Raw genomic sequence first — 23041 nt, 5'->3', positions numbered from 1 at the left:
AGTTCAAAGTTATCTATATAATCAACTGGATCGAAGTCCATTGTCTTGATTGGACAATAGCAGCCCCCCTGGGGCGGTGCTTTATGGCTCCCTGTGAAACCCCATGTTGCTCTTCTGGACCACTGCGCACTCTCCACATTCATAAACAAGACTGCCACTGATGAGACCGACGACTGAAAGGCCCTCGTTAATGGCATAAATCTTGGAAATTATGCGCTTCTTGATAATGACTCATACTTAACTTTACGACCAGACCTATAATAAAAAAGGAGCAAACCAGTCCGCCGAGTATTGATTTTGGTATAACGTTTGCGAGCTTTGCCGACTTGCGTGCCATGCAGGGCCCCAAATGAATGGAGCCCCTGAGATCTGAAGACGGAGCATGTGTTCTCATCCGTCGCCTTTATCGCAGCGTCATCAGCGCAGCCAGGCACTAGGCAGGCTGGCACTCGATTGGTCAACAGCTTTTATCTCAATTTCGTACTTCCCTGAGAGCAAACGTTAACAGAGGCCTGTAGATAAATGACATTACAGCTCCATTCCTCTTCAGCAGATCTCACACTGATACGGCTGTCGCTGTGTACTGAGGCGCCTCTCTGTGCAGGTCGTAACGCAATTGCTGGCTTAATACCACGGTTCTGAGGCGAGCTCGTCTGTGCATCTTGTGTTTGTTTGTGCGGACGGTTTCATCAGTCAACGTAAACATGACCTTCTGAGCCCAGGAACCGTCGCCGTGCCCTGAAATAATCAGTCAGTCACTGTCAATCCGCGTCAAATCAGCAAGTCCGAGATTTCTCTCCGTGCCGGCAGTTCATTCAGGTCTGTCGGAGCAGACATGAGAGTTGTATAAATTCTCCTCTTGGATGGATTTCCTTTGTTCTAACAGTATCTACGGATATGCACACTCTCACACACACACGGGAAGAAGAAAAAAAGAGAAAAAAAACCCAAAGGAAGAGACATGCAAGGGGCTCTGTGAAGAGGAAGTGAGTTTGATGTGGTTGAATCAATGGACACTATTCATTGCCAAGATGCATTAGATTCGTCTCACACGGCCTCTTGAGAGAGCCAAGACTTCCACTCACTAGCCCGAGTCAAACTGCTACAAGGCAACATGACCTCATTCACCTAAAAATGAACACGCTTTTCTTTCTTTCTTTTGCCAACTAACACCTTGCCCTGACTAATCACATAACATTTCTTTGTAATTCGTCTCCCGGTAGCTGCTGGTGAAAAGCTATTGTTGCCAGTTTGGTTTCGTTAATGTCAGGTCACGGTGCCGATTCCCAGAAGAGCCGACCGTTCTAAAAATATGTGTGCTCGTGGCGCTGCGAAAACACTTCAACTCAAACTGTCCACCAAAGGGTAAATGGCACATTCCATTGCTTTCCGAAAAATGGTGCTCAGTAATATATGCGTGGGGTTTGGGGAGTCACGGGAATTGTTCATCATAATACACACTGTGGATGCAGCTCAGATTTTCTGAGGTCTTTCGCACAGTGTTTGGTACAGAAGACCTCTGCTAACAGTTATTAATGAATGCAGTTTACATACAGGAATTGCCAACAGTTTCTTTTTTTTTCATTGCCAGGACCAAAAGAATCCAATAAAAAAAAAGTTCAGTTGGCCGGGTAATTGAGCTTCGTCTTTTTGTAGAGTCAGATATTAACATAGTGGTACTTCTTAAGCATACATCTGTTGCTTATTAATGCAACAGGACAGTCAAGTTATGGAGGAAGGTGTCCTTTTACCAGTCAGGAGCATAGTAATCCATAGATGCATGCAGTTCTGGAAGAGGACTAAATAATATACATAATGCTCAATTACCATTCCATGACACTGTGACACTCGTGGCCCATACATTATCAATCATTGTCTATTCAACTTTTGTTTGTATCTGTAAGTGGATTAATATGACAACCTGCCGACGGTAAATAAAAATGGCCGACGGACGAAAAACCCATAGAAATGCGTCGCACAAGTTTAAGAGGAAAGACAGTTGGCAGCAGACACAACCCGCCGCATCCAACACTCTGTGTGGCAGCACATCTTTTGAAAGTTCAATTGGCAGAAAGGCGCCTTGATGTCGATAAATCTTTTGAAAGGCGTTCAAGTCGTAAAGGCCAGGGAGTTGGACAGCCCTGCGTGTACGTCTGGGACAGATGCAGCGGGTTTGTTCACAAGCGAGATGCTACACTACATCTGAAAACCGCGTCCAAGACGTGAACACGGCAGATGTGAGTAAGGTGATGGGTCGTTTATCGAGATTAAGTGCAGCTCAGTGTTGCTGACCAGGTCAAAGAAGTGCTCGCGGTCCTCCAGATACAATGGATATAGTACATTGTGTCAATACTTCAAGAACTTTCAGCCGGTACCTGTAAATTATTTTCTCAATGGTTGGTACCAGTAACCTCACGCCAACTTTTGTGTCCTGATATATAGTATGTGAGAATAATGCCTGCGGCAGGTTTGGTTCCCAGTCAGGACGCAACATCCTGGTTATAAAAACCTCTAGGTTTGACCTCTGGGTCTTGTTTTGAATGTGTTTCCAGGATCAACGAGACAAACAACCAGTTTTTCCGTAGTGATTCACTGGCTCAGGGTGATGTTGCTGGATTAGCCAGCCCTGTCTATGGCTGGAGGCTTATAGAGAGGAAGCTCACTGTGGGCCGGGACATGACATCCAGCTTGTTGGTTCGGATTGTCTCGGGACAGTTACTTCACACTCAATGGTAACATCAAAACATTGTAATTGTGTAAAAAGCGGCTGCTGATGGACATGTGAGAACGATTTTTAGAAAAGCACAATTGTTGCACGTGTGCAGTGCCGTGTTTCCGCGCGTAGTCCTTGAAACGGTGATTGCTCGGGTAAAAGAAAATGCACAAAGCAATCATTGCTTTGACTGCAGACTTTCAAGAATGACGTTTCACCCTCATTCAAAATGAAAGAAAAATATCTAGCACAATGTGAGTGTGCAGGAAAGTCTTTAAACGGTAGTTACATTTAAATGAAAAGTCAATAAAATCAACATAACTCTTGAGAAATGTATGTCTTTTCCTGCAGGCTGTTTTTAAAAACACACCAGCTCTGAGGATCTCATTTAACGCTGCTTCCAATCGTGTCTGAAAACATCATTGACATTATCGCCATTGCAGCCGCAAAAATGGATCTTTAATGTTCTCTTATATGCACATTGAAGACAAATGCAAAATGTAATACATTCTTTAGTTGGGCCCAAATCTTCAATATTACATTTAAAGACCCTCCAACACCAGAAACATACCATCACTGGTTGTTCATTGAAATGATTACAATAACCTGCCGACTGGCAACGCTGGTTTCTTTAATCCAAGTATCTCAGTCGTTTTAGTTGCCCAACACCCAAAACCTGTCTTATGTTGTCACTGAGTTTGGATGACTTGTTGTACACAAAATGTTGAATTTTAATCGTTTCATTTACTGCAAAAAAAAAACAAATGCCTATGCTTATATTATTCAATATGAAAGCTGATTGCAGATAACTGTATCAGTATCTGTGTCAGCCAATAAGAATCAATACATTGCAGTGTACAGAAATGCCAGTGTACAGGGTACAGAGGGCATGTAGAGTCACACAAGTAGGACATTGTGAAGTTGTTATACCAGATGTAAAACCTCCCGACCAGCACAGTGTGTATCATGGCCGGGCTTCTATAATATCAAAATGATTTCTTTATGTTTGTGTGTTTATGTTAAAGAAATGATCTTTCCTCCGATTTTGTTTTTAAACTCCCAAAATATCCCAAATAGCAATATCGGCGTCTTTGAAATCCAGCGTTTATTGGGTTATGGTGGAACCCCGGGAGAAGAATTGTTCCCGCGGTAATAACTCGTGGTTGATCCTAAACTAAGTCAAATCTTCTCATGACACATTAATGCCGTGTGCCGATGAGTGAACGCATAGCGGCCGCACGGCCCGGGGGGTACGTATCGTCTCAGTTTGTGAGACATCCGTTCACACTTTAGTGGCTCGCGGTCACTCGTCCACGTGCACGCGGCCTCCAGGTGATGTGCATTCAGGCAGCGCAGCACCGTTATTGACTTGATGGAGAAAAGAACTTAGAATAATGTTTTGGTCCTCAGTCTGCTCCCCGCTGGTTGTTTGATGCGGTTACCATTCGCCGTAATGTCCGACCTCAAATTGCTCTCCCGCCTTTCGCTGCCAGAAGCCCGACTAATGTTTGGGGTCGGGATGGCCGGGGCCCGCTGGTGCTCCCAGGACTTCAAAGAGCGATGAGAGCTAAGTGTGGGTTCATATGATGTTGATGGTGGGGGAGGTGGAGGGGGGGGGGGGGGGGGGGGGGATTGGAAGGGCACCGCGTCCTTCACATTGCACTAAACATAGACCTGTGAAAAGGTTTTGAGGCACACCTTTATAAAAAAAATTACACACACACACACACACACACACACACACACACACACACACACACACACACACACACACAGGATGCAAAGTATGCTGCTCAAAGTGCAGGAGCACGATTGATCCGCCCACCTTCCCCCTCTCTTATTCTCCACACAAACATCCCCACGTCCACACAAACATAATAAGAGTGATGTATGATGAAATACGTACCATTTCACGCACACACACACACACTCACACACGATGACAACGTGTCCATCCGTGACGAAGGCGACGGAACGTAAATGCCGACCTCATCTCGCGGTCGCTTATCGGATTTTTCACGAACCCGAATGCACTTTTGTTTTCATACAGTAATAAGATGGCTGAAGAGGCCGTTCACACAGCCAAAGGCTAAAGGCAATAATGGATAAGCGCCGCGTTTTGAAAGAAAGTCATTTTTGAACCACCTTTGGAGTATTATTTGGGGGATTTTATTTGTGTATGGACACATTTACTCCAAATGTCTCTATAGTACTAACAGTCACCTCATTGAGAATAACCCCCATCCTGCCAACTGGTGTCCCTGCAAGACCCCAGACGAATTATATGCGTCATACCTCACAGCAGTTTATTTCCATCATTCCAAATCCATTTCATTACCTTTTTTAATAAATGTGGGGCTAATGTCTCCATATCCCTGTTTTATGTTTTAATTAGTGCTTATTAAATAATAATTCTAAATCCCAGTGTATTGGGATCCTGAGATATGCGTCTTTAATACATAAAATAGAACAGATAGATCAAATGGGTGCAGGAAAGTCTGACACACTATCAGGGTATAGCCGTTCACAGTAGCAGTCATTATGTGATCTTTTTTTTTTCTTCTTCAGATGACATTAATTACATAAATCCTAATGTCGCTGTGATGGTGTTTTTTTCTTGGCTTCAGGTTAAGAGACTTCAGTTGAAAGTCCTTGTAAAATGAGCACGAAATTAATCTCATTACTTCATAAGTAGTATTAAATGGCTTACCAAAACAAACTATTATTATAAAGTGCTTCCTTTTTAAGACATGTACATATATATAAGATAAGATAAGATAAGATAATCCTTTATTATATATATATATATATATATATATATATATATATATATATTTCCTTTTTTTTGTATGTGTGTCTGCCACAGAAGCTTGATTCATTAAAAGCAGATGTCTGAGACGACAACAAGCTGGAATATTAACAGTATTAAAGCTATTGTTAAAACGTCACAATATAAATAATAGGTTAGCAACACTGCCCAAAGAAAAAGGCTACCCAAAATATGTGGGGCCGTTGTGGTTCAATTTATCATCCAGGGTCTATTTTTGCTTTTGTAAACTGGAAAACAAATTCAAAAATCGACGGGTATTTGGAGCAAAAAACGGTATTCTCCACTGGCGTGTAACACTGCGGGGTCATCGACGAAAGGGGAGTTTTATTCTTTTATTTCTTCCTCTTCTGGGGCCCAAACTATTTCAAATGTAAACAATACATTTGGGGTCTGAATAATACATTCATCTCTGTTTTTCCGGTCACTTCTGCCGTGAACAGCGCGAGGTCCTCTGGCGAGTCTTTCTGTGCTTTGTAGGAAAGTTAAACTGTTAAACATTCAGTTCGTCCACATTAGAAAAAAAAGACCATGCTTTACCATTTACTGTCTCTGCAGATAGATTGGGTTTTATGTGCTCAGGCTTTGAGAAATCCATTTGAGATTTCTGCCGCAACTGCAATATAATGGTGGCGGATGGAATTGTGTAGCTCCACATTGTCTTCATAAAGACAAAAAAATACTCAAATCTTCGGATTATCTTGAGTAGTTTCTTTAAAGGTAAAACGTTTTTTTTGTTTTTTTTTCCACTGCCAAAAAAAAGTGACGGAGTGTGTTTGCCTTCTTTTGTAATTTGGGTCAATTAATTGTTCTCAGGTTCTCACATTCCTCCTGTCAGGGGTGTCTGTGGTGAGTCACCACCACCTCTTGTGCATGATATATACGCCAATTAAAATCAGCAAGATGAGTTAGCACAGGAGGCGAGTTCCTGAGCTACAGACACCTATTATGAATATGGGAGAGCGTGCAGCTCAAAGTGAAGCAGGTGATGATGAAGGAGTCGAGCGTTTGACACACGGAGCGAACTGGTAAAATAACGATGTTTTTGAAGCATGCGCCATTACAGTATGTGTGCTATTTAATATAGTTTTATTTTGGTCTCTTACAGAGATTCCTCATTTATTTATTACTTATTTAAGAAACAGCATGTGAACTTCGTGAATGTGTGCGAAGCTGGAAGGTTACGGTGGCCTTGAGGTGGGAAATCACAGCATGCAATCAACTGCATTTCTCCGACAGTTGTGCTGCAATGTGTGTATCATGTGCAATTAATTATGCGCTGCGACCAACCATAATTTTTATTGTATTGTTTCCCCTGCTAATTAATTAATTAATTAATTCAATTAATTATTTTTCCTATGAAGTGTCTGAAATGAATATTTTCCCTGGAGTCATAGTGGACATTTTTCAAATACCCTGCTTTGTCTGACAAATATATTGGCCAACACTAAATATTCAACGTTGAGTTTACAATGATACAAAAAGAAGAACATCTTTACATCTAAGTAGGTGAAGTTTGAAAAATGACTCAAAAAATTACGTTGCTATCCAAATAGTTAACGAGTAATCTTCTGTCAATCAACTAACGGATTCATCTTTCCACCTCTCGACTGTATGTGACGTTTTTCTGATTTCTGATTTTGAGAATCGTCACGCGCTCAAATGTTCTGCATCTCAGGGCCGCCGTATCGGTCGCTCTGTACGTCATCACATTCGGTTTCGAATGAATCGTTCCAATCATAACTTGCCTTTCCGGATCAGAATCTGATTGAAAACACAACGGCGTGGTGGTTAAACGTGCTCAAGGGCAGGCTGCTCCTCCCCGCCTCCTCTCCATCCATCCAAAATTGACCCCTTGCCTCCGTCGTGCTCAGAGTTGCCCGTTACATTCACAGCATTTAGTGGAGGCGGAGAAGGAGACGCAGCACTCGGGGAGGAATTGTGTCGGGCGTCTCTCCTGAAAAAAAAAAGAAAACCGGAGCATCTGTGTCAGCTCCTCTGTGGCTCTGGCTGGCCTGTCAGACACCATTACAGAGGAGCCTGTCTCCCGCGACTCGGCTGGGGAGCCTCCGCAGGGACTGGCGGGCTGGGCCCTAATCAAGAGAAGACTGCCGCGTGGTTAAAGAGCAGAAGCACAAGCCAGCCACCTCCCGGTCTCCCTCTATCTCTCTCCATCTTCCCGTTGTCACAGTAACTCCCGTTGCTCTCCGACTGTCTCTTTTCTCTCCCTCGCTTGTCCAAATAGCTCACCCTCCCCTCCCCTCCGCCGCCTGCCGCTCGTTGTCTTCCCGTCCGTCGCCAGGACTCGACGGGTGTTCGTAAACAGAACGAGGCGTCATGGGAGAATAGGTCGTCACTTACCCAGACAACGTTTGACAAACCCTCTGTCCAAGAGGTCTGTGGGATACAACGCGGTGGCGGGCGCCGAACACATTTGTCACTCCGACGGCACTCCTCAGGGATCTAGTGTTGGTTCCTTGCTCTTTTTTTTCTTCTTTCTTTTCTCCATTCACCTTCTCCGACACCGACTGCCTCCAAGGGTCTGGGGGTATGTGGTGGTGTTGCTTTTGCTCCAAGTTGTTCTCAAACTAAATGAAACTTTGCTGGCCACACCCACTCGTCTGCAGCTGTTTTTCAGTCGCAACTAACGACAGTGAAAAATCAAGGCCAATCGCTCCAGGGACACCAAGTGTCATATAATTGATTAATATAATTGACCCAGCTCTGTCGGTGACCATTATCTCAGACACACCAACCACACCAGTGCTTTTCTTCCTTAGTGAGCCCTCATTAGGGCATTGGTTGTCCTGGTTTCACACATGAAAGGTCAGTGGCCCAGCATGAGGCTAATACTCTGACAAATAGCTGTTTCAAGACAGTGACACAGGATAAACCAGGTTGACCTAAATGGGCTTAACACCTGTTATCCAGGTCTGCCTTTATGACTCTTATCCCTACCGACACAGGTGTCTTTTTTAGTTTTTTTGGCATAAATCAGTGCTGATAATTTCTACACTACATTTTGTGGCAACAGGCCAGTGATGTGCCTCACCGAATCACACAACTAATCCATTTAGATTTGTGAAATATATATTTGTCCACACAGGTACATTGGCTGCTCTTGCTATCCCTATTGATTATTCAACACATGGCCAAAAACATATTTTGATATATATATATATATATATATATATATATATATATATATATATATATATATATATATATAAATGTTGCATAACAAGCTTTGAGTAGCAAAAATGCCGTATTTCCTTCACGGTTTCCCCCATTTTCACTGTTTGAGGTTTGACTGCATGGTGCTTTTTTTCTTAATTAGGTCATCTCATTTCACCCTCTTCCTCTGCACTGGTTCGATGGCACCGACTGCTTATCTTGATACGCCAGACTCCTAATATTCACACTACGGCAGTTTCTTTTGCCTACTTTCTGTAAAATTGAGTAACATTTAAAAAAAGAGAGCAAAGGCTCAAACAGAATGCATTGCACCGACTTCATTCATTCGATATAAAACACTCCTTCCCCCCACCACCACCACGTGACGTTCCAAATGCTGCATCAGACGTCAATCGTGTCAATCACAACACGCGTCGCGGCGGGGGGGGGGGGTAAGCTAAGAGACGCAGAGGATGCTTGGGAGAGAGCGTCTGCCTCTTGTCACGGGCCACAGGTGCTCTCTGCCACCAACATAAGCACCGAGACGTCTCCGTCAGAGTTGATAAAGCCGGTGATTTTTGAGACGTGCGAGGAGGCATAAGTAAAGATTGTGCCCGGGGGGTGTCAGCTACTGAAGACAAGTCGTGTGGAAAGCCAAGGCAGCGCTCCGACATCTGATGAAACCAGAGAGGGTTACATCAGAAGTAGAACGTGCTGGGCGGTGTCTTCTCCATCCTCCGAGGCAAGCCCTAGTTTCGTGGAGATGTTTATTATTGATAGAGGTGGATGATAGCCTTGGGATGAATTGCATAATCTAGAGCCGCCTCTAATGGATACAGGAAATGGATCAGGCCATCAGTCAGGTCTCTGTGGATGAAGGATGTGTCTTTGTTTGTATGTGTCTTGCGTACATACATGCATGCGTGTGTGTGTGTGTGTGTGTGTGTGTGCGTGTGTGTGTGCGTGTGTGTGTGCGTACGCGCGCGTGTGTGTCCCTGATAACATGCGTAGTGCGGATGGGGTTATTTAAACTCAAATGCATCTTTTTAAATTGGCTTTAAAAAGGGCAGTTTTTCCATTTTAAAGGGTGTAACACGGCACAGCGCTGAAAACAAAGATGGAAGATTGCGGTGCTTTCCCAGTGGGAGTCTAGAGCACATACTGAAATGTACACACACACACACACACACACACACACACACACATGCGCAGGAAAACAAAAAGAGCAGTCTCAGAGGAGTGTTCTGTGAAAATGTCAGTTTACGCTTCTCTGTGAGCTCAAAACACATTTGAAATCGGCATGAGCACAATCGCTGTTCCCGCATTTGCTTCCATATTTAAATGGCGTGCACTGCAGACATTTAGATCAATAAAAGGGGCGGATTCGTAATTTGAGTGGCATTTGACCGATCACTCTGAATACTGTTGATGCATTCATGGGCGCGGCCTGCGAATGCCATCAGACTGGGGGGCTCACCGATACCACTGATAATAAACATCCGATGATGAAAATACTTTTTTGGAGCAATTCGAAGCTTTAAATGCAGCCAACATGCTTTATATTCAACTGCAAGGCGGTGTCATAAAAGACAAGAACAATTCAGAGAATTACAACCCTAACCGGTGCAGTAAAACAAAAATGTTTTTTTAATAGATACGTCCATCAAGCAGTCTGCACACGCCCACACAGTCCTCAGAAGAGCCAGACATGATAAGTGATAACCACCTTTGAGTGTTGGGCCTTTTTGGAGAAGATAACTCTCATCCACTCATTGATGCAAATAACAAAAGCAAAAGCTGTGACTATCTGTATTGTACCGCACCGCCAAGCATTCTACATGGAGGTTTCTTTTGGACTGGGACGTACAGTAACATGAGCAAGACTTTTTTTTTACCTCCGTAACACTTCCACGCTGAAAGCTTCGCCGAGGGTAAGAATCAACAGAGACGTGTTAAATGTCAGACGACTAATTGTTTCGGTCAGGGCGGAGTGTGCAGTGTGAAGTGACAGAAACGCCGCGGTTTGATTAAAAACTCTCCCAATTGCCTTCAAATGGAATGCTGAATAAACCCGAGGAGTTAACGGCTAATTAACTAACAACTACCTACAATTTTCTGCAAAAGTGGTTATTTTGCTCCGAGGTGTGGCTAATTGTGGAAATGTAGAAGAATGGGGAGTTTGACCCTGCACTGTGCAGACAATAGTGAACCGCGTTGTTGTAGGTAGCTATTGATTCCTTATTGATGACATAATGCTTCCATTTTATTTTGACTGCTGTGCTGCTCTTAAAAAAATCAGAAAAAAATCAGAAAATAATTCACAAACCTGCACGATCACAGTGATAGCTTCCCACATAATGTCTGTTTTGGCCTGAGTTGGGCAATACTGTCAATACAATATTGTCGAAAGTATTGATCATTTGGTGTTCCCAGTATGAGCGGCGAGAATGAGAACGGAGAACCTCGGTTCTCCCAGACTAATGTTTTTTTTTTTTTTTCAAACTGCATAAAAGCTGTGTGTGTTTGGATTAAATGGAAATACATCCGTGCATCGATTAGGTATTTGGCCACAATAATGATCACGTTCATCGCCATTTGAAATTCTCTTATCCAAATGTATTTTCCTCAGTTGTAACTGGAACTTTATTTTCAAACTGAAATACAGATGAGCCCTCGCACTTGACTGAGTCAGCAATTAGCAATCAAGTCGACAACAAAAGAAAACACATTAAAATAAGTGATTGACAATGTGTTAAACCAGCAAAACACCTGTTTCTGCTGCGATATGGACTGCTCCACATCACCCCCAGCCGTGGTGGTAATGGACTGGACCATCTTGCCGTCTTGCACAGTGTCTCGGTGCCTCGTTTTGACGGACACCGACTCACTTCTGTGACGTCTCGACATCGTCTATCCAAATGTCTGAATAGCTCGGCTGCACTTGGGCCTTGGTGGGACTAGAGACTATAGTACTGTGGGCTCCTGAGGGCGCATGTATCTTCATTGCACAAAGGACACTTATCTTGTACTCCTGTCAGAAACCTAATTATGAATGAAACAGATTAAGTTTAGTCTTTTCAGCACACATAAGCAGGTCTTTGGTTAGCCTCTTAATACGTTCCTCCCTCTAAAAGTTGTATGGCCACTATTTATGTTTATGAGGCTCTGCAGTGATGATTGATGAGTCCCGAAGGACATTGCCAGATAGTATACTGTGAATTCAGAGAAGTCTATTGCTTCTTATGCTTTGTTAAATTGCACCGTTTCTACCTCAATTTATCACAAATTGTCAGTTTTCTATACTTCTTAGTCTGTCTGTGGCCTGCTCATACAGCAAAAGCTAGTGTGCATGACCCATCATACATCTTATACTTGGAGCAGATTTTTTTTTTTTCCCAAAAAAGCCTGAAATGACTTCTTGATTATAAACGAGTACTGCCTGAGAAGATTATTGCCAAAGCATCAAACAATAAAAATCTGAGCATAATGGCTGCGGAGGCTCAGCCTGGTCTGCCTCTACACTTTAAGTAATTACTAACTGGGGAAAGAAAAATAGTGTTTTATAGATCCATATCTACTATGTAAGTAGAAACATAAGTACAGAGCTAAAAACAGAGTTTAACAGAGGTCGCATTGAATTGCATTATCATTATCAAATACAATCGTACATTCCCTAATCATTTGTGTGTTTTATGCATAACCACTATAGATGACAATAAGTAAAAGGATACCATATATATATATATATATATCATTGTTGACGGTTTACACTGACTTCGGGACGGCTGACAAATAATGTTGAAAAATGTTTGTCTGGGAACCATGCTGTCAATTGCCGGTTCTTTGAAAAGAAAATCCCAGCTGGTAAATATTTGAAATCGGCAGATTCAGGCTTTAAAACAAAATCCAAAATGTTTATTACACTGAATTAATAATGTGGGAAGTCACCATATTACCATATTACATATCACTCGATTTACAAATGTGTCCCGCCTTATTCATAACTACGCCACAGTCTGTCTCTCGCTTCTGTTCCACCACATTGGCAGCTGTAATATTATTATTATTTAATATTGTGGTACAATTCCAGTGCGCTGGAGATTTCAGTGACCAAAGCTCCACCTGGTCATCATTCAAAACGCTGCTGTCAGTTCCGCTGCATGTCTGTAAGCCGTTCACACACACCTTTCCCCTTTGGAAGGATTGCTTTCCAAGATATCAAGCTGGGTTTGTTAGCGTCTAGACCTTTAGCTCGGACTTTTATTTTGCATCTCAACATAACGGAATTTAAATCCAAACTAGCGCATCGATCTACTTTACAGTTATTCCGTTCAACGTAAAGTCCTGTACATCTTGTACAGTGGATATCTACACCCCCCCCCCCCTTCTCCTTGTGCTGCAGTCACATACCTCAGAGTACGACATGTCTGACTAATTGTAGCATGGGATGATCTTCTTTTTTTTGTTGCACATGTGGAGATTGCAGGGGGTTCGGGGTGGATTGGACCTCCATCGGTGGGACGGAGGACTCGTCTGTTCTATCGCTCATTGGCGCTGATGTCCTGTCATGTTTGCTCTTGCTGCGTCTCACAGAGCTCTACCCCTCAAATTGGCATGCTCCTTCCCTCCGCTACATAGTCACGCACCGATGCCTTCACTTTGCATCTCTCCTCTCCTTTGTCTCCCACTCGCAGTGCTTCCTCCCTCCTCCCCCACGCTGTTCTCCTCGTCCCCGTCGTTGCCGCCGTCCGTCCGCCTCCATCACTTACACTTTTTCACCTTTCAGTCTCTTACCTCCTCTACTCCCTCAGCCCGCCGGGCCTCCCTGCATCTCCGTTCTCAGTTTCCTTACCTCCACAATCCTCCTCTTCAAAACCAGCTTCTTTTTTTTTTTTCGCTCTCCATTCCCCCTCCTCCTCCCGCCACCTTTCTTTGTTCCACCCCTGTCAGCTGGCGGTTATGTCGGACGCTCTCCGAAGTCAGCGTTTGGGAGCTGCTACAGAGGCGCCGAATGAATGATGATAGTTCTGCTTGTTTTTCAAGGTTGTTGTGTGTTGTTGTGACCTGGTAAGGCATGGGTGCCTTCTTTTTTTTTGGTGTGCAAAGTGCTCAGACGGTGGAATGCTTTGGTTGCTTTGTGCGTGTGTGTGTGTGTGTGTGTGTGTGTGCGTGTGTATGCGTGTGTGTGTGTGTGTGTGTGTGCGTGCGTGCATGCGTGTGAGGCAGAGGCAGGTAGAGAGACAACAGGTCCTTGCTGCAGTCCCAAAGCTTAGCTTTTGGTACTTTGATGAATAGAGTTGAGGGTAGGCAGATCCACAGCAGCCCCTGCAGGAGGATTATGGAAACTAAATTCTAGAGACAAAAAAAACAACAACAAAAACAGAACGTCTGGGAAGGGATACGAAAGAATGGAAACAAACCTCAATGCGTACAAGATGCTTCAAATAGAACTCCGAAGAACATACACGTATGTAGTGCACCGACGCTCACCTCCATATGTCCCCTAAGCCACTCTAGTCACACAGAAGGGCACACGCACACGCACACGCACACTCACACACACACACACACACACACACACACACACACACACACACACACACACGCGCAGGACCCTCTACACCTCTGCTCTCAGGTCGAAACGCCACGCGACTGTCCAGGTTTTGTCACAGCGGACTTTAGCAAAGCCCGAGCCAGCGGGCACATAAGGCCGTGCCATATGGACCCCGCTACCCTGTCTGCACAGAACTGTGGAGCATCACATTTCCTCACCGCCTGTCTTCTACCATCCCCCCCCCCCCCCATTATTAACATACCCACTTACTTGTTTATCTCCTCCAGAATCTTCCTTCAAATGGCCCTATCTTTCATACAAATATCTACGATTTCTGATTATTATTTTGGACCCTTTGACGTGTTTCCTTTACATTTATTTCGCTGACAGGGATCCGGGCCGACGGTAAAGTGCAACAGCTTACACGAGCAGGCCGCCAGCATCACACGCCGGTAGTCATCAAGGCATTCGAGGATCAAAGCGGCGGCGCCCCGACAATAAGGCTATAACAAGAACGCCTTTGTCTCTAATATGGCCACGTGCTGACGTGTAAAGAAGTGCTTTGTGTAGAAATACCAGTCAGTTTGAAGAAGTTTGAAATCTGTAACCTCCGCTCCGCTCTCACGTCAAGTCCCAGATCAGTAAATAAGAACTTGGCACATAAGTTTTTTTTTTTGCGTCAGTGTTTCATGTCTTGACTCTGTTTCCGCCGCCGTACCCGTCGCAGCCTCGCTCGCCCCTTGGTCCTCCTCACCGGAAGCATGAGAGAGATGCACCCAACGCGCCTTCAGAGGCCCGTGTACGACACCCAGGATCCTCCTTGGTGCCCACGTACCGCAGTGTTACTGGATGAGACTGTAATCCGCCTCCGTTTTGCAGCTCCTCTGAGGGAGACGGAGGTTTCAAATCACCCATCCTCTCGCCACTCCTCTCCTTTCCGCATGGTTGAGAGCCGGGGAAGATCAAGAGATGGGGTGTGGGGATTTTTCACAGGAAAAGAAGGCACTCTTAAAAAGACCCGCAGGGTTCTGCCGGGCAGCTTTCCCTTCCGTTGCATCATGCCTGGCATAAAGCGAGAGTCCCCAGGTTAAGAACAGCCTGAGCCAGATGGGAGAGAGTGTGAGAGTGAGGGGAAGCGAGTGGGAGACAGAGGGGAAGGATAGAGGATGGCAAAAAAAGAAGAAGAAATAAAGCGCGGGCCCTGCAGTAAGCTATTCCAAGCGCCTTTGTGGGGTTGCCATTTTTTCATTCTCTCCCACTCTCCTTTGTGGGGATTTTCTATTCCTCTCTCTCTCTCTCTCTCTCTCTCTCTGTCCCCATTTATTCTTCTTGTTTTTTTTTTATTTTATAATGTTCTTTTTTTATATCTTTGTGCCTTAGTTTCTTCAGGCGCTGTGTTTCTTTTTTATCGTGCCAAGTTTGTTGAGCCAGGGCTCCTCTCTCTCTCTCTCTCTCTCTCCCTCTCTCCCTCTCGCTCTCTCTCTCTCTCCCTCTCTCTCTTGCTCTCTCTCTCTCTCGCTCTCTCTCGCTCTGTAGCCGCCTGTGTCTCACGTCGGTATTTTTCTTTACTTTCATTGCCCCTCGGTCTCCTCCTGTCTCACTCTCATCCATTTCCACTGACTTCTTCTCTGCCCTAAGTCCAATTCCACTCATCATGTGTGCCTCTCTCGCCCCTTCCTGCATCTCGATCCCTTTGATCAAGAGCCAGTGTGCATGTTTCTCTTTCCATTCCACACTCCTCCTCCTTTTACCGTCTTTATGTGCATTCTGCCATCTCTCCCCCTCCTCAGCTGGTGTTCGCACTTGATCGTTCTGATGCTCCCGGGCTCCTGAATTGATGGCGCGGTTATTTTTTTCCGCTCCCCCGCGGCCAACAGTCCTTGTGTTTGTCTGCGTGTCTCAGATTCTCGGCAAGCCGGCTGAATTTGTGTGTGAAAAACGATGTGCATTCACGCCGCTGATTGTCCTTTGCTCAAAGGTTTCTGTCGACACTCAAACACCTAAACGATCTGCTGTCTGTGGTCACCTGCGGTAACCCTAACCCTCAGTTTAGCTGCCGTCCTTTACATAGGTTTATGCTGTCGGACCTGAACGAAGCATGATAATCATCTCCCTAATCATATGCTGAATATTCTTGGTTTCATTTTCTGGCTGGCCTTCGGATCGCTAAAGACAAAGGTTTGAGGTCGTCATTAAATATCGTTCATTTGTTGGAAAGATGTCAAAATGAATGTCACGACTGCTGCTCATGAAAGTTGTATGTCCGGTGCTACTGCGATGAAATGTGACTTAATGTGTTCCCACAAATGAGCAGAAATCAGGCGGCAACCATTGGATCTGAAAAGGGAAGCCAAGGCTGAAGTGCCTTAAACTTGCATTCTCTCTAATGGCCATCAGAGGGCGACTCACTTGATTTCTCCCCTTAGTTCACATTATAAACATGGCCGTATGGTACTTTCAAGTCCTGATGTTCATTTAGAAAAATATTCTCCCATTTAGAGTAAAACAGACCATAAAGCGGAGTATGATTCAGGCCGTGGTGACCTTGTGGTTGACCACAGCGTTTTACGGTTTAGAGGTTTTTCTTCCGAGAACTTTAACCCTTTCACAGTGTGACACTCCACGCTCTGCTGTCGCTTCTGATTGCAAAAAAACAAGATGGCGACGGCCAAAATGACGAACTTGAGGCTTCAAAACTTTAGTCAACAAGCCAATGGGTAACGTCACGGTGACTACGCCCATTTCTTGAATACAAGTCCATGACAATAGCTATTTTGTTTGACAGGCTATAATTGTATTTAAAATAAGTGCCCCTACGGTGGCTTACAGGTGGTAAAAAGTTTATTTCCTCACTACATCATAGCTCCTGACTGTGACCGGAGCAGGCTTACACCATTCTTTTAACAAAGCTCCCCTTTTTTCTTTTTCTTTTTTTTTTTACTGTCCACACGAAAAAAAACTCAAGGCAGGCCTTTTTAAAAAAAATGTGTTCCTGTTGGTGAATGTTGTTAAGCAGCTCAGACTTCGGCGCTTAGCGTGAGCCGGGGGCCAAAATGAGAAGACAAAGATGCATTTTCCCGCCGGCTTAGTGTGGCCGTAGAAGCAGCCCGTATCTACTACGTGGTCGTCTGAGTGTCACGTGGCTGTGAACGTTCACAGAGCGTGAACATTCTTCCCCTCAGTCGTGTGCTTTTGTGAGAGTCGTGTATTGTTCTGTGAGGTCACACCAGACGGATGATTTGGCCCAGAGAGAACCGATTCCCGGGTCAATCCATTGGCGACGTAAAGGGGAAAAGAAGTGGAGACAAAGAGCCGTGAGCTCCTTAGCCTCCTTCCTGTGGGGACTCTCAAAACGAGTCCTTGTGATGTCACACCCAGCAGGAACACATTTTTCACACGTTGACCATTTTTCAGCATTTGAATTTAATCAGGTTACGGGGATGTGACTGCGGAGCAAAAATGTCTCTGGACCCTCTGATAGCCATTCCGTCTTTCCTGGGAATATTTCACAATTGAATAATCACATTTTTTATTCCTGCGGTGTAGCACAGGGGAATCAATATCAAATCAAATGAATATCTCTCCACTGCGGCCCCCAAAAAAAAAGAAAAGAAAAGAAACGACTGGTCAGTGCCATCAGTCATCGGTAATCTAAAATTGCTCCGAAGCCAACAAATCACGTGGGGAATCTCGTGTTCTCCTATACCTCCGCATATTTTGCTCATTGCCCTTGAGCAAAGTCCCTTAACCTGTATATTATTCATCAAGAAGTTAAGGGTCAGTTAATCTTGTTTGTGGGTGTGTTTGATCAGAGTTGTCTTCAGATTCCGATTCAAATGTTGGACGTACAATGACATCGCCTTTGTCCACTTTAAACCAGTGAACAAACAAAACTAAAAGTTATTCATACCGGCAGAGATGCAAAGTTGCAGCCTTTCTTCAATAAAAGGTTTGAAGAGATTGTCTCGCAGGCAGAGGACCAACCGCCAGGTTTCTATTGACCCAGAGGGTTTTCCTTTGAGCTCTGGATGAATTTAAACTGCCTCTGGTAAACAGATGTCTGGGGCTTTTATTGTGAAAGGTAAGAATGGAACAAGTCTATCTGGTCTGAGCTGCTGATGTCAGTTATAAAACGTGCCATCTCGGTTCGGACTTCGTAGCCTTTGTGTTGTTGGACACTAGAGGGCACGTTTTGAATATGTCTTTTACGCACAGCGTGATTGGTTGATGTCTTTATTCGCAGTGCGGAAGCTCAGAAAATCGATTTGATTCTGTAAAAGAAATAGCGTTGCTTATTCGACACGTAATATTCGTGTTCTGTGTGAGAGTATCATGTCAGAAACAACAACAGCTCGGAAAAATGTATTAATGTGCGAAAAAAGAAAAAAGACGTCCCGTGGGAGTAAAGGCCTTAACTCGTAGTAGGAAGCTGAAAATATGTTTGCAGAGCTTTTCAAATTGTAATGTGATTTTGATGATATGTCAATTCCATAAGTGAATACAATGCTGACGAGACAAGCACCCCCCAGCTGTCCTTTATAACTGAATCTAGTGATAAACAAATGTAAACCCTGTAAATCTCCAAAGAAAATGTAGAGATCTGTCAAAAGGCCAACTGTGCAGTCGGTTTCAATTTGATACACGTATCCTGCATCTTTTATTTTCACTGCCGTATGTATTTGTATACAACAATGCTTCTCCTTGGGGTTTGGTCATTCTCTTTTTATTTGACAACGTATTTCACCGCTGTTATCTCGTCATAATCGAAAGCCATTAGGCAGAAAGTTCAAACAACACCGTTTCACCACGGTCGACTGAAGACCTCAGATTCACACTGACAAAAAACAGCTGACACAATTTGTGCGCATCAGACCGAAAACAAACACACGTCGACCTTTGACTCCCATTATTATTATTATTATTATTATTATTATTATTTTATTACATTGTGTGATTGCAGACATTTTATTGTATGCTGTACTCTCCCATCTGGACCCGGCATGAACTCCAACGTGTCCAGTTGAGGTCTTCTGAGGTCAAGGTGTGAACCGCAGGTGTCTTTAAATAAACTGCATTTGCACTGAAAGGACCTCTGATGTGTCAAAAGCAATCTTTCTGCTCTGCTTTCTACCACACATTCATAACCCAACACCTCACAAACTTGATTAGTGGGATGTCTCCAAATACAGCGAGGAAATAGAAGCTTTCCGAATTCAAACAGAAACGTGTTCCCTATATCCTCCTCATGCCGGGGTCTTTGTGAGGTTCAAACAAGTTGCAAGTTGTTGCATTTTCATCTTGATTTTACAGGTTATTTTTTTCGTAGACTGTAATCTGTATTTATACATTAATCAACGTGTGGGTTATCTTTGCAGTTGAGAATATCTCTCTTTTTCCTATTTGAAAATGCATGATGAATAATAATACAATGATGAAATCAGTCCGTCATATTAATTTATATAATATTTCTAAAGGGGCATTAATTTAATACAAAGGCCTCACACACAGTGTGTGATGAAGCACTGAGTAAGTAAGTCCTTACCATGTCAAGACAATGGCCCCTATAGCTTCAAAGTCTGAATACTGGATCATCTTTATTCAATGTTTTGACCTCACCTCCTTACCTGTTGTCTCCTCTCCTCTCGGCAGTGCAACAACGACTATGCCCCGGTGTGCGGCTCCAACAACCAGAACTACCAGAACGAGTGTTTCCTGCGCAGGGACGCCTGCAAGCAGCAGTCTGAAGTCCTCATCATGTCGGAAGGCGCCTGTCCCGCCGGTACGTGCGTTCTCCATCGCTATGGTGCCCGAGTTCTGAACAGGAACATGCTCATCACACACACACACACACAAGTACAGAGGACGCAACATGTACACACCCACAGATGAGACTCAAGGAGGGAAGGAAACACCCTGGCAGCATGCAGATGGTGTAAAGCCCACGGTGTATTTTCTATAGAAATGATGTGCTATCGTCAAGAACATCGTGAGAAAAGTGTCATTTGAGACGTATTGAGCGTGAACTTCCAATGTTCCCACGTCTTGTGCACAGTTTATTTTTTGTTCCCTGGATGTCTGAGGCCAGAAGCAAACGCGGGGCCGTCCCAATTTCACCGCAAGTCTCGATCACGCCGAAAAAACAGTCTTTTTTCAGATTATCTTCCCCCGGGGCGCGGGCTCACTGCACGTCTTATTCCGTGACAGGGACAGAAAAAACGCCGGGGGGTAAAAAACCACCTAGTGTGGCACTGCGGGGGTCTCTCTGCTTCCAAATCTACCACCCAGTTAAATAGCAATAATACCACTCAAGTTAAAAGTACCCAATCTAACGTAGAATATACCTGCCGTTCAATATGTAAATATTATATTCATCAATACATGGAAATACTTCCAGTGGACGGGGTTCAGTGACGCATTACATCAGAGAAATTAAAGCACGATGGGGGGGATTGCCAGAGGTGACAGACTGATGTAATTTCCCCAAGTTTAATGTAACAAGCACAACTTCAGTGACAAGTGACAAGTGTTCCCACTGAACAGATGAAGATGTCATCGTCAATGTCCTTAGCGAAAGGAAACCGAGCGCCGCATTGCTCAACTGCCGGGCGTTAATTACACACTTTATTTCAATCCGGTGTGTTAAACAGAAAGTTGAGGAAAGCTTGACAGCTATGGCCTTTGCGTTACGCAATGCGTAAATAAATGTCAAACGGCATGAATTGTCATAGTTGGTTACTGTAACGCTGTTGCCAAGAGGCATGCTCGACATAGCAGAAAATTCAATAACTGAATCACACATCATCTCGATGGCCACTTCATTCTTTACTGGAATGGTTGTTTTCATCATTTTTTAAAGAGTGTTCGCATTAGTTCTGCGAGGAATCCAGTGAAACCTCTTTTTTCAACAAAAGAATAGAGCAAAATAAAGACCATGGCCATGGTACGAGCGGGACAATACTTTTTAAGAAAACCTCCTCCACAGGGGCAAACCACCCCCTCTGCTTTACGAGCGATTGTCCTCCGTCTTTGCATATTCTTCAACCGCTGCATAGTTTGTTGTCGATTATCCCTAATGCAGTACATAGGGAACATTTTTGAGAAACAACTTTTTTATTTTTGAACTAGAATATAACTTTTCTTTGCCTTGTCCAATTAGGCAAACACCTATTGTTTTCATATTTCCTTGGACAGGAAGGAAGAAGCACTCTCTGTAATGATCTCACATAATTAGGATTGCTGTTTGCTGACATAGCTTGGCGTTAAAGCAGCTGAGTGGGTGGGCGCCATTTCAGTCGGGAAAGGTCAGCCACTTCATTAGCCGCGTTATGGAGACCAGTAGTGCCGCTCGGAGCATGCAGTGCCATAAAGTTAAAGGTTCCTGGTCATTAAAAAGGTTTGGGAACGCTTATATGGATTAACATCTGTAAGCAGCAGTAGAAATGAGATTCCTCGTAACATTACTGCATTTCCATCCAGGTGACTGAGCATAAAGTCTTATTTATGTTACTCAGTTTTTTAAATTTTTTTTTAAAAGACACGTCTGGCGTGTACATATGCTACATTTTCCTATCAGGGTTGGACGGCATTATGGTATACAAGGTTATTTAGAGGTCCCGAATACAGACGCCGTGCTTTCTATGATGCCGTGTTGATGTCATGTATTCTACCAGAGGTCGTTCTCTGATGCAACTGGCAGCTGAACAGAACTCAGAAAGATGGCGACTGCGGGTTTTGTCTTCCCCAAAAACTTTTTCCGCCACTTGATTTTATTCAACTGCCAGTCATATCATCTCTGATGAGCCCGTCGGTCCCGTGAGAGGGGCCTTTGGCAAAGCACAAAAGGTGCCAAAGCACAAAAGGTTTCAAGACGCTGTTACCGCCCAAGCCTGGTTCCCATTTATGTCACTTTTCACTATGCTCGCAGCACATTTTCAAACACAAGACCAGGCGGTGTTTTATTTACCCCATCTAGTGTTTATATCATGACAACACATGTAATCAGGTTTGGCCCACGTTACCGTCTTTGCATCCTATTACGACGAATCCAAACGGACGAGCGTCTGCTTTAAAAATAAGCATTCCCCTCACGCCCTCCAGGGGAACTCTCTCTCTCTCTCTCTCTCGCTATCGACCAATTAGTGAGTCATGTTCTGAGTGAGTTGTGAATGAGCGAGTCCGCCGCGTGTTCTTTCCAGAGGCACGCGTGAATCACTGCTTCGGCGGAGTCAGTGCCTCCGTTGCAGCAGTTCCAGGCAGCAGGCGGGAGTCCATCAGGAGGCCCCTGAACGGGCACGGCTCTGCAGAGGGAACGCGCGGAGGCCAGTGCACAGTCACATGGAGCCTCCCAGCCCCTCTCTCTCTCTCTGAAGTGCTCCATTTGTACGCTCGTGTGTGTGTGTGTGAGGTCTCCCTTTTTCTTCAGCGAGCCATGGGATGGCGTAAGCCAGTGTGCGTGATATGGATTCATGTATCTTTTTGAAGGAGAGAAGGGATAGAGGTCCCCTTTCTTCCAATGCGACAAGCGGTGCCTCTGAGAAATGAACGCGTGGCTTCGAACAAGGAGGTGTTTTGTGGCCGCGGCCCTCTGAAAAAACAAACTGTGACAGAGGTTCTACAGTACGCGTCACATGTCAGCCTCGCTCTGCGCTGGCGTTTACCCAGAACAAGGCCACAATAACACAACTGTACTTCCCTCTCTCTCTCGGGCCAATCCATTTTCATTCCAGGGGCGTCCGAGCCTCACTCGCTCCTTCTAAGTTTAGCACAGCGGTTT

At 44.4% G+C, this 23041-nt stretch overlaps 1 protein-coding gene across 1 annotated transcript in view; it reads left to right on the top strand.

Moving 5' to 3' along the window:
- tmeff2a (transmembrane protein with EGF-like and two follistatin-like domains 2a) overlaps positions 1-23041 on the top strand; it is an 89392-nt gene that overhangs the window by 13402 nt on the left and 52949 nt on the right. The window contains exon 3 of the mRNA XM_034562123.1: positions 19918-20047. Coding sequence (XP_034418014.1) covers positions 19918-20047 — 130 coding nt within the window. The remainder of the gene's footprint in view (positions 1-19917; positions 20048-23041) is intronic.

Source organism: Cyclopterus lumpus, chromosome 21, assembly GCF_009769545.1.
Source record: "Cyclopterus lumpus isolate fCycLum1 chromosome 21, fCycLum1.pri, whole genome shotgun sequence".
Taxonomy (NCBI): Eukaryota; Metazoa; Chordata; class Actinopteri; order Perciformes; family Cyclopteridae; genus Cyclopterus; species Cyclopterus lumpus.
This window is presented reverse-complemented; position numbering and strand designations above follow the sequence as displayed.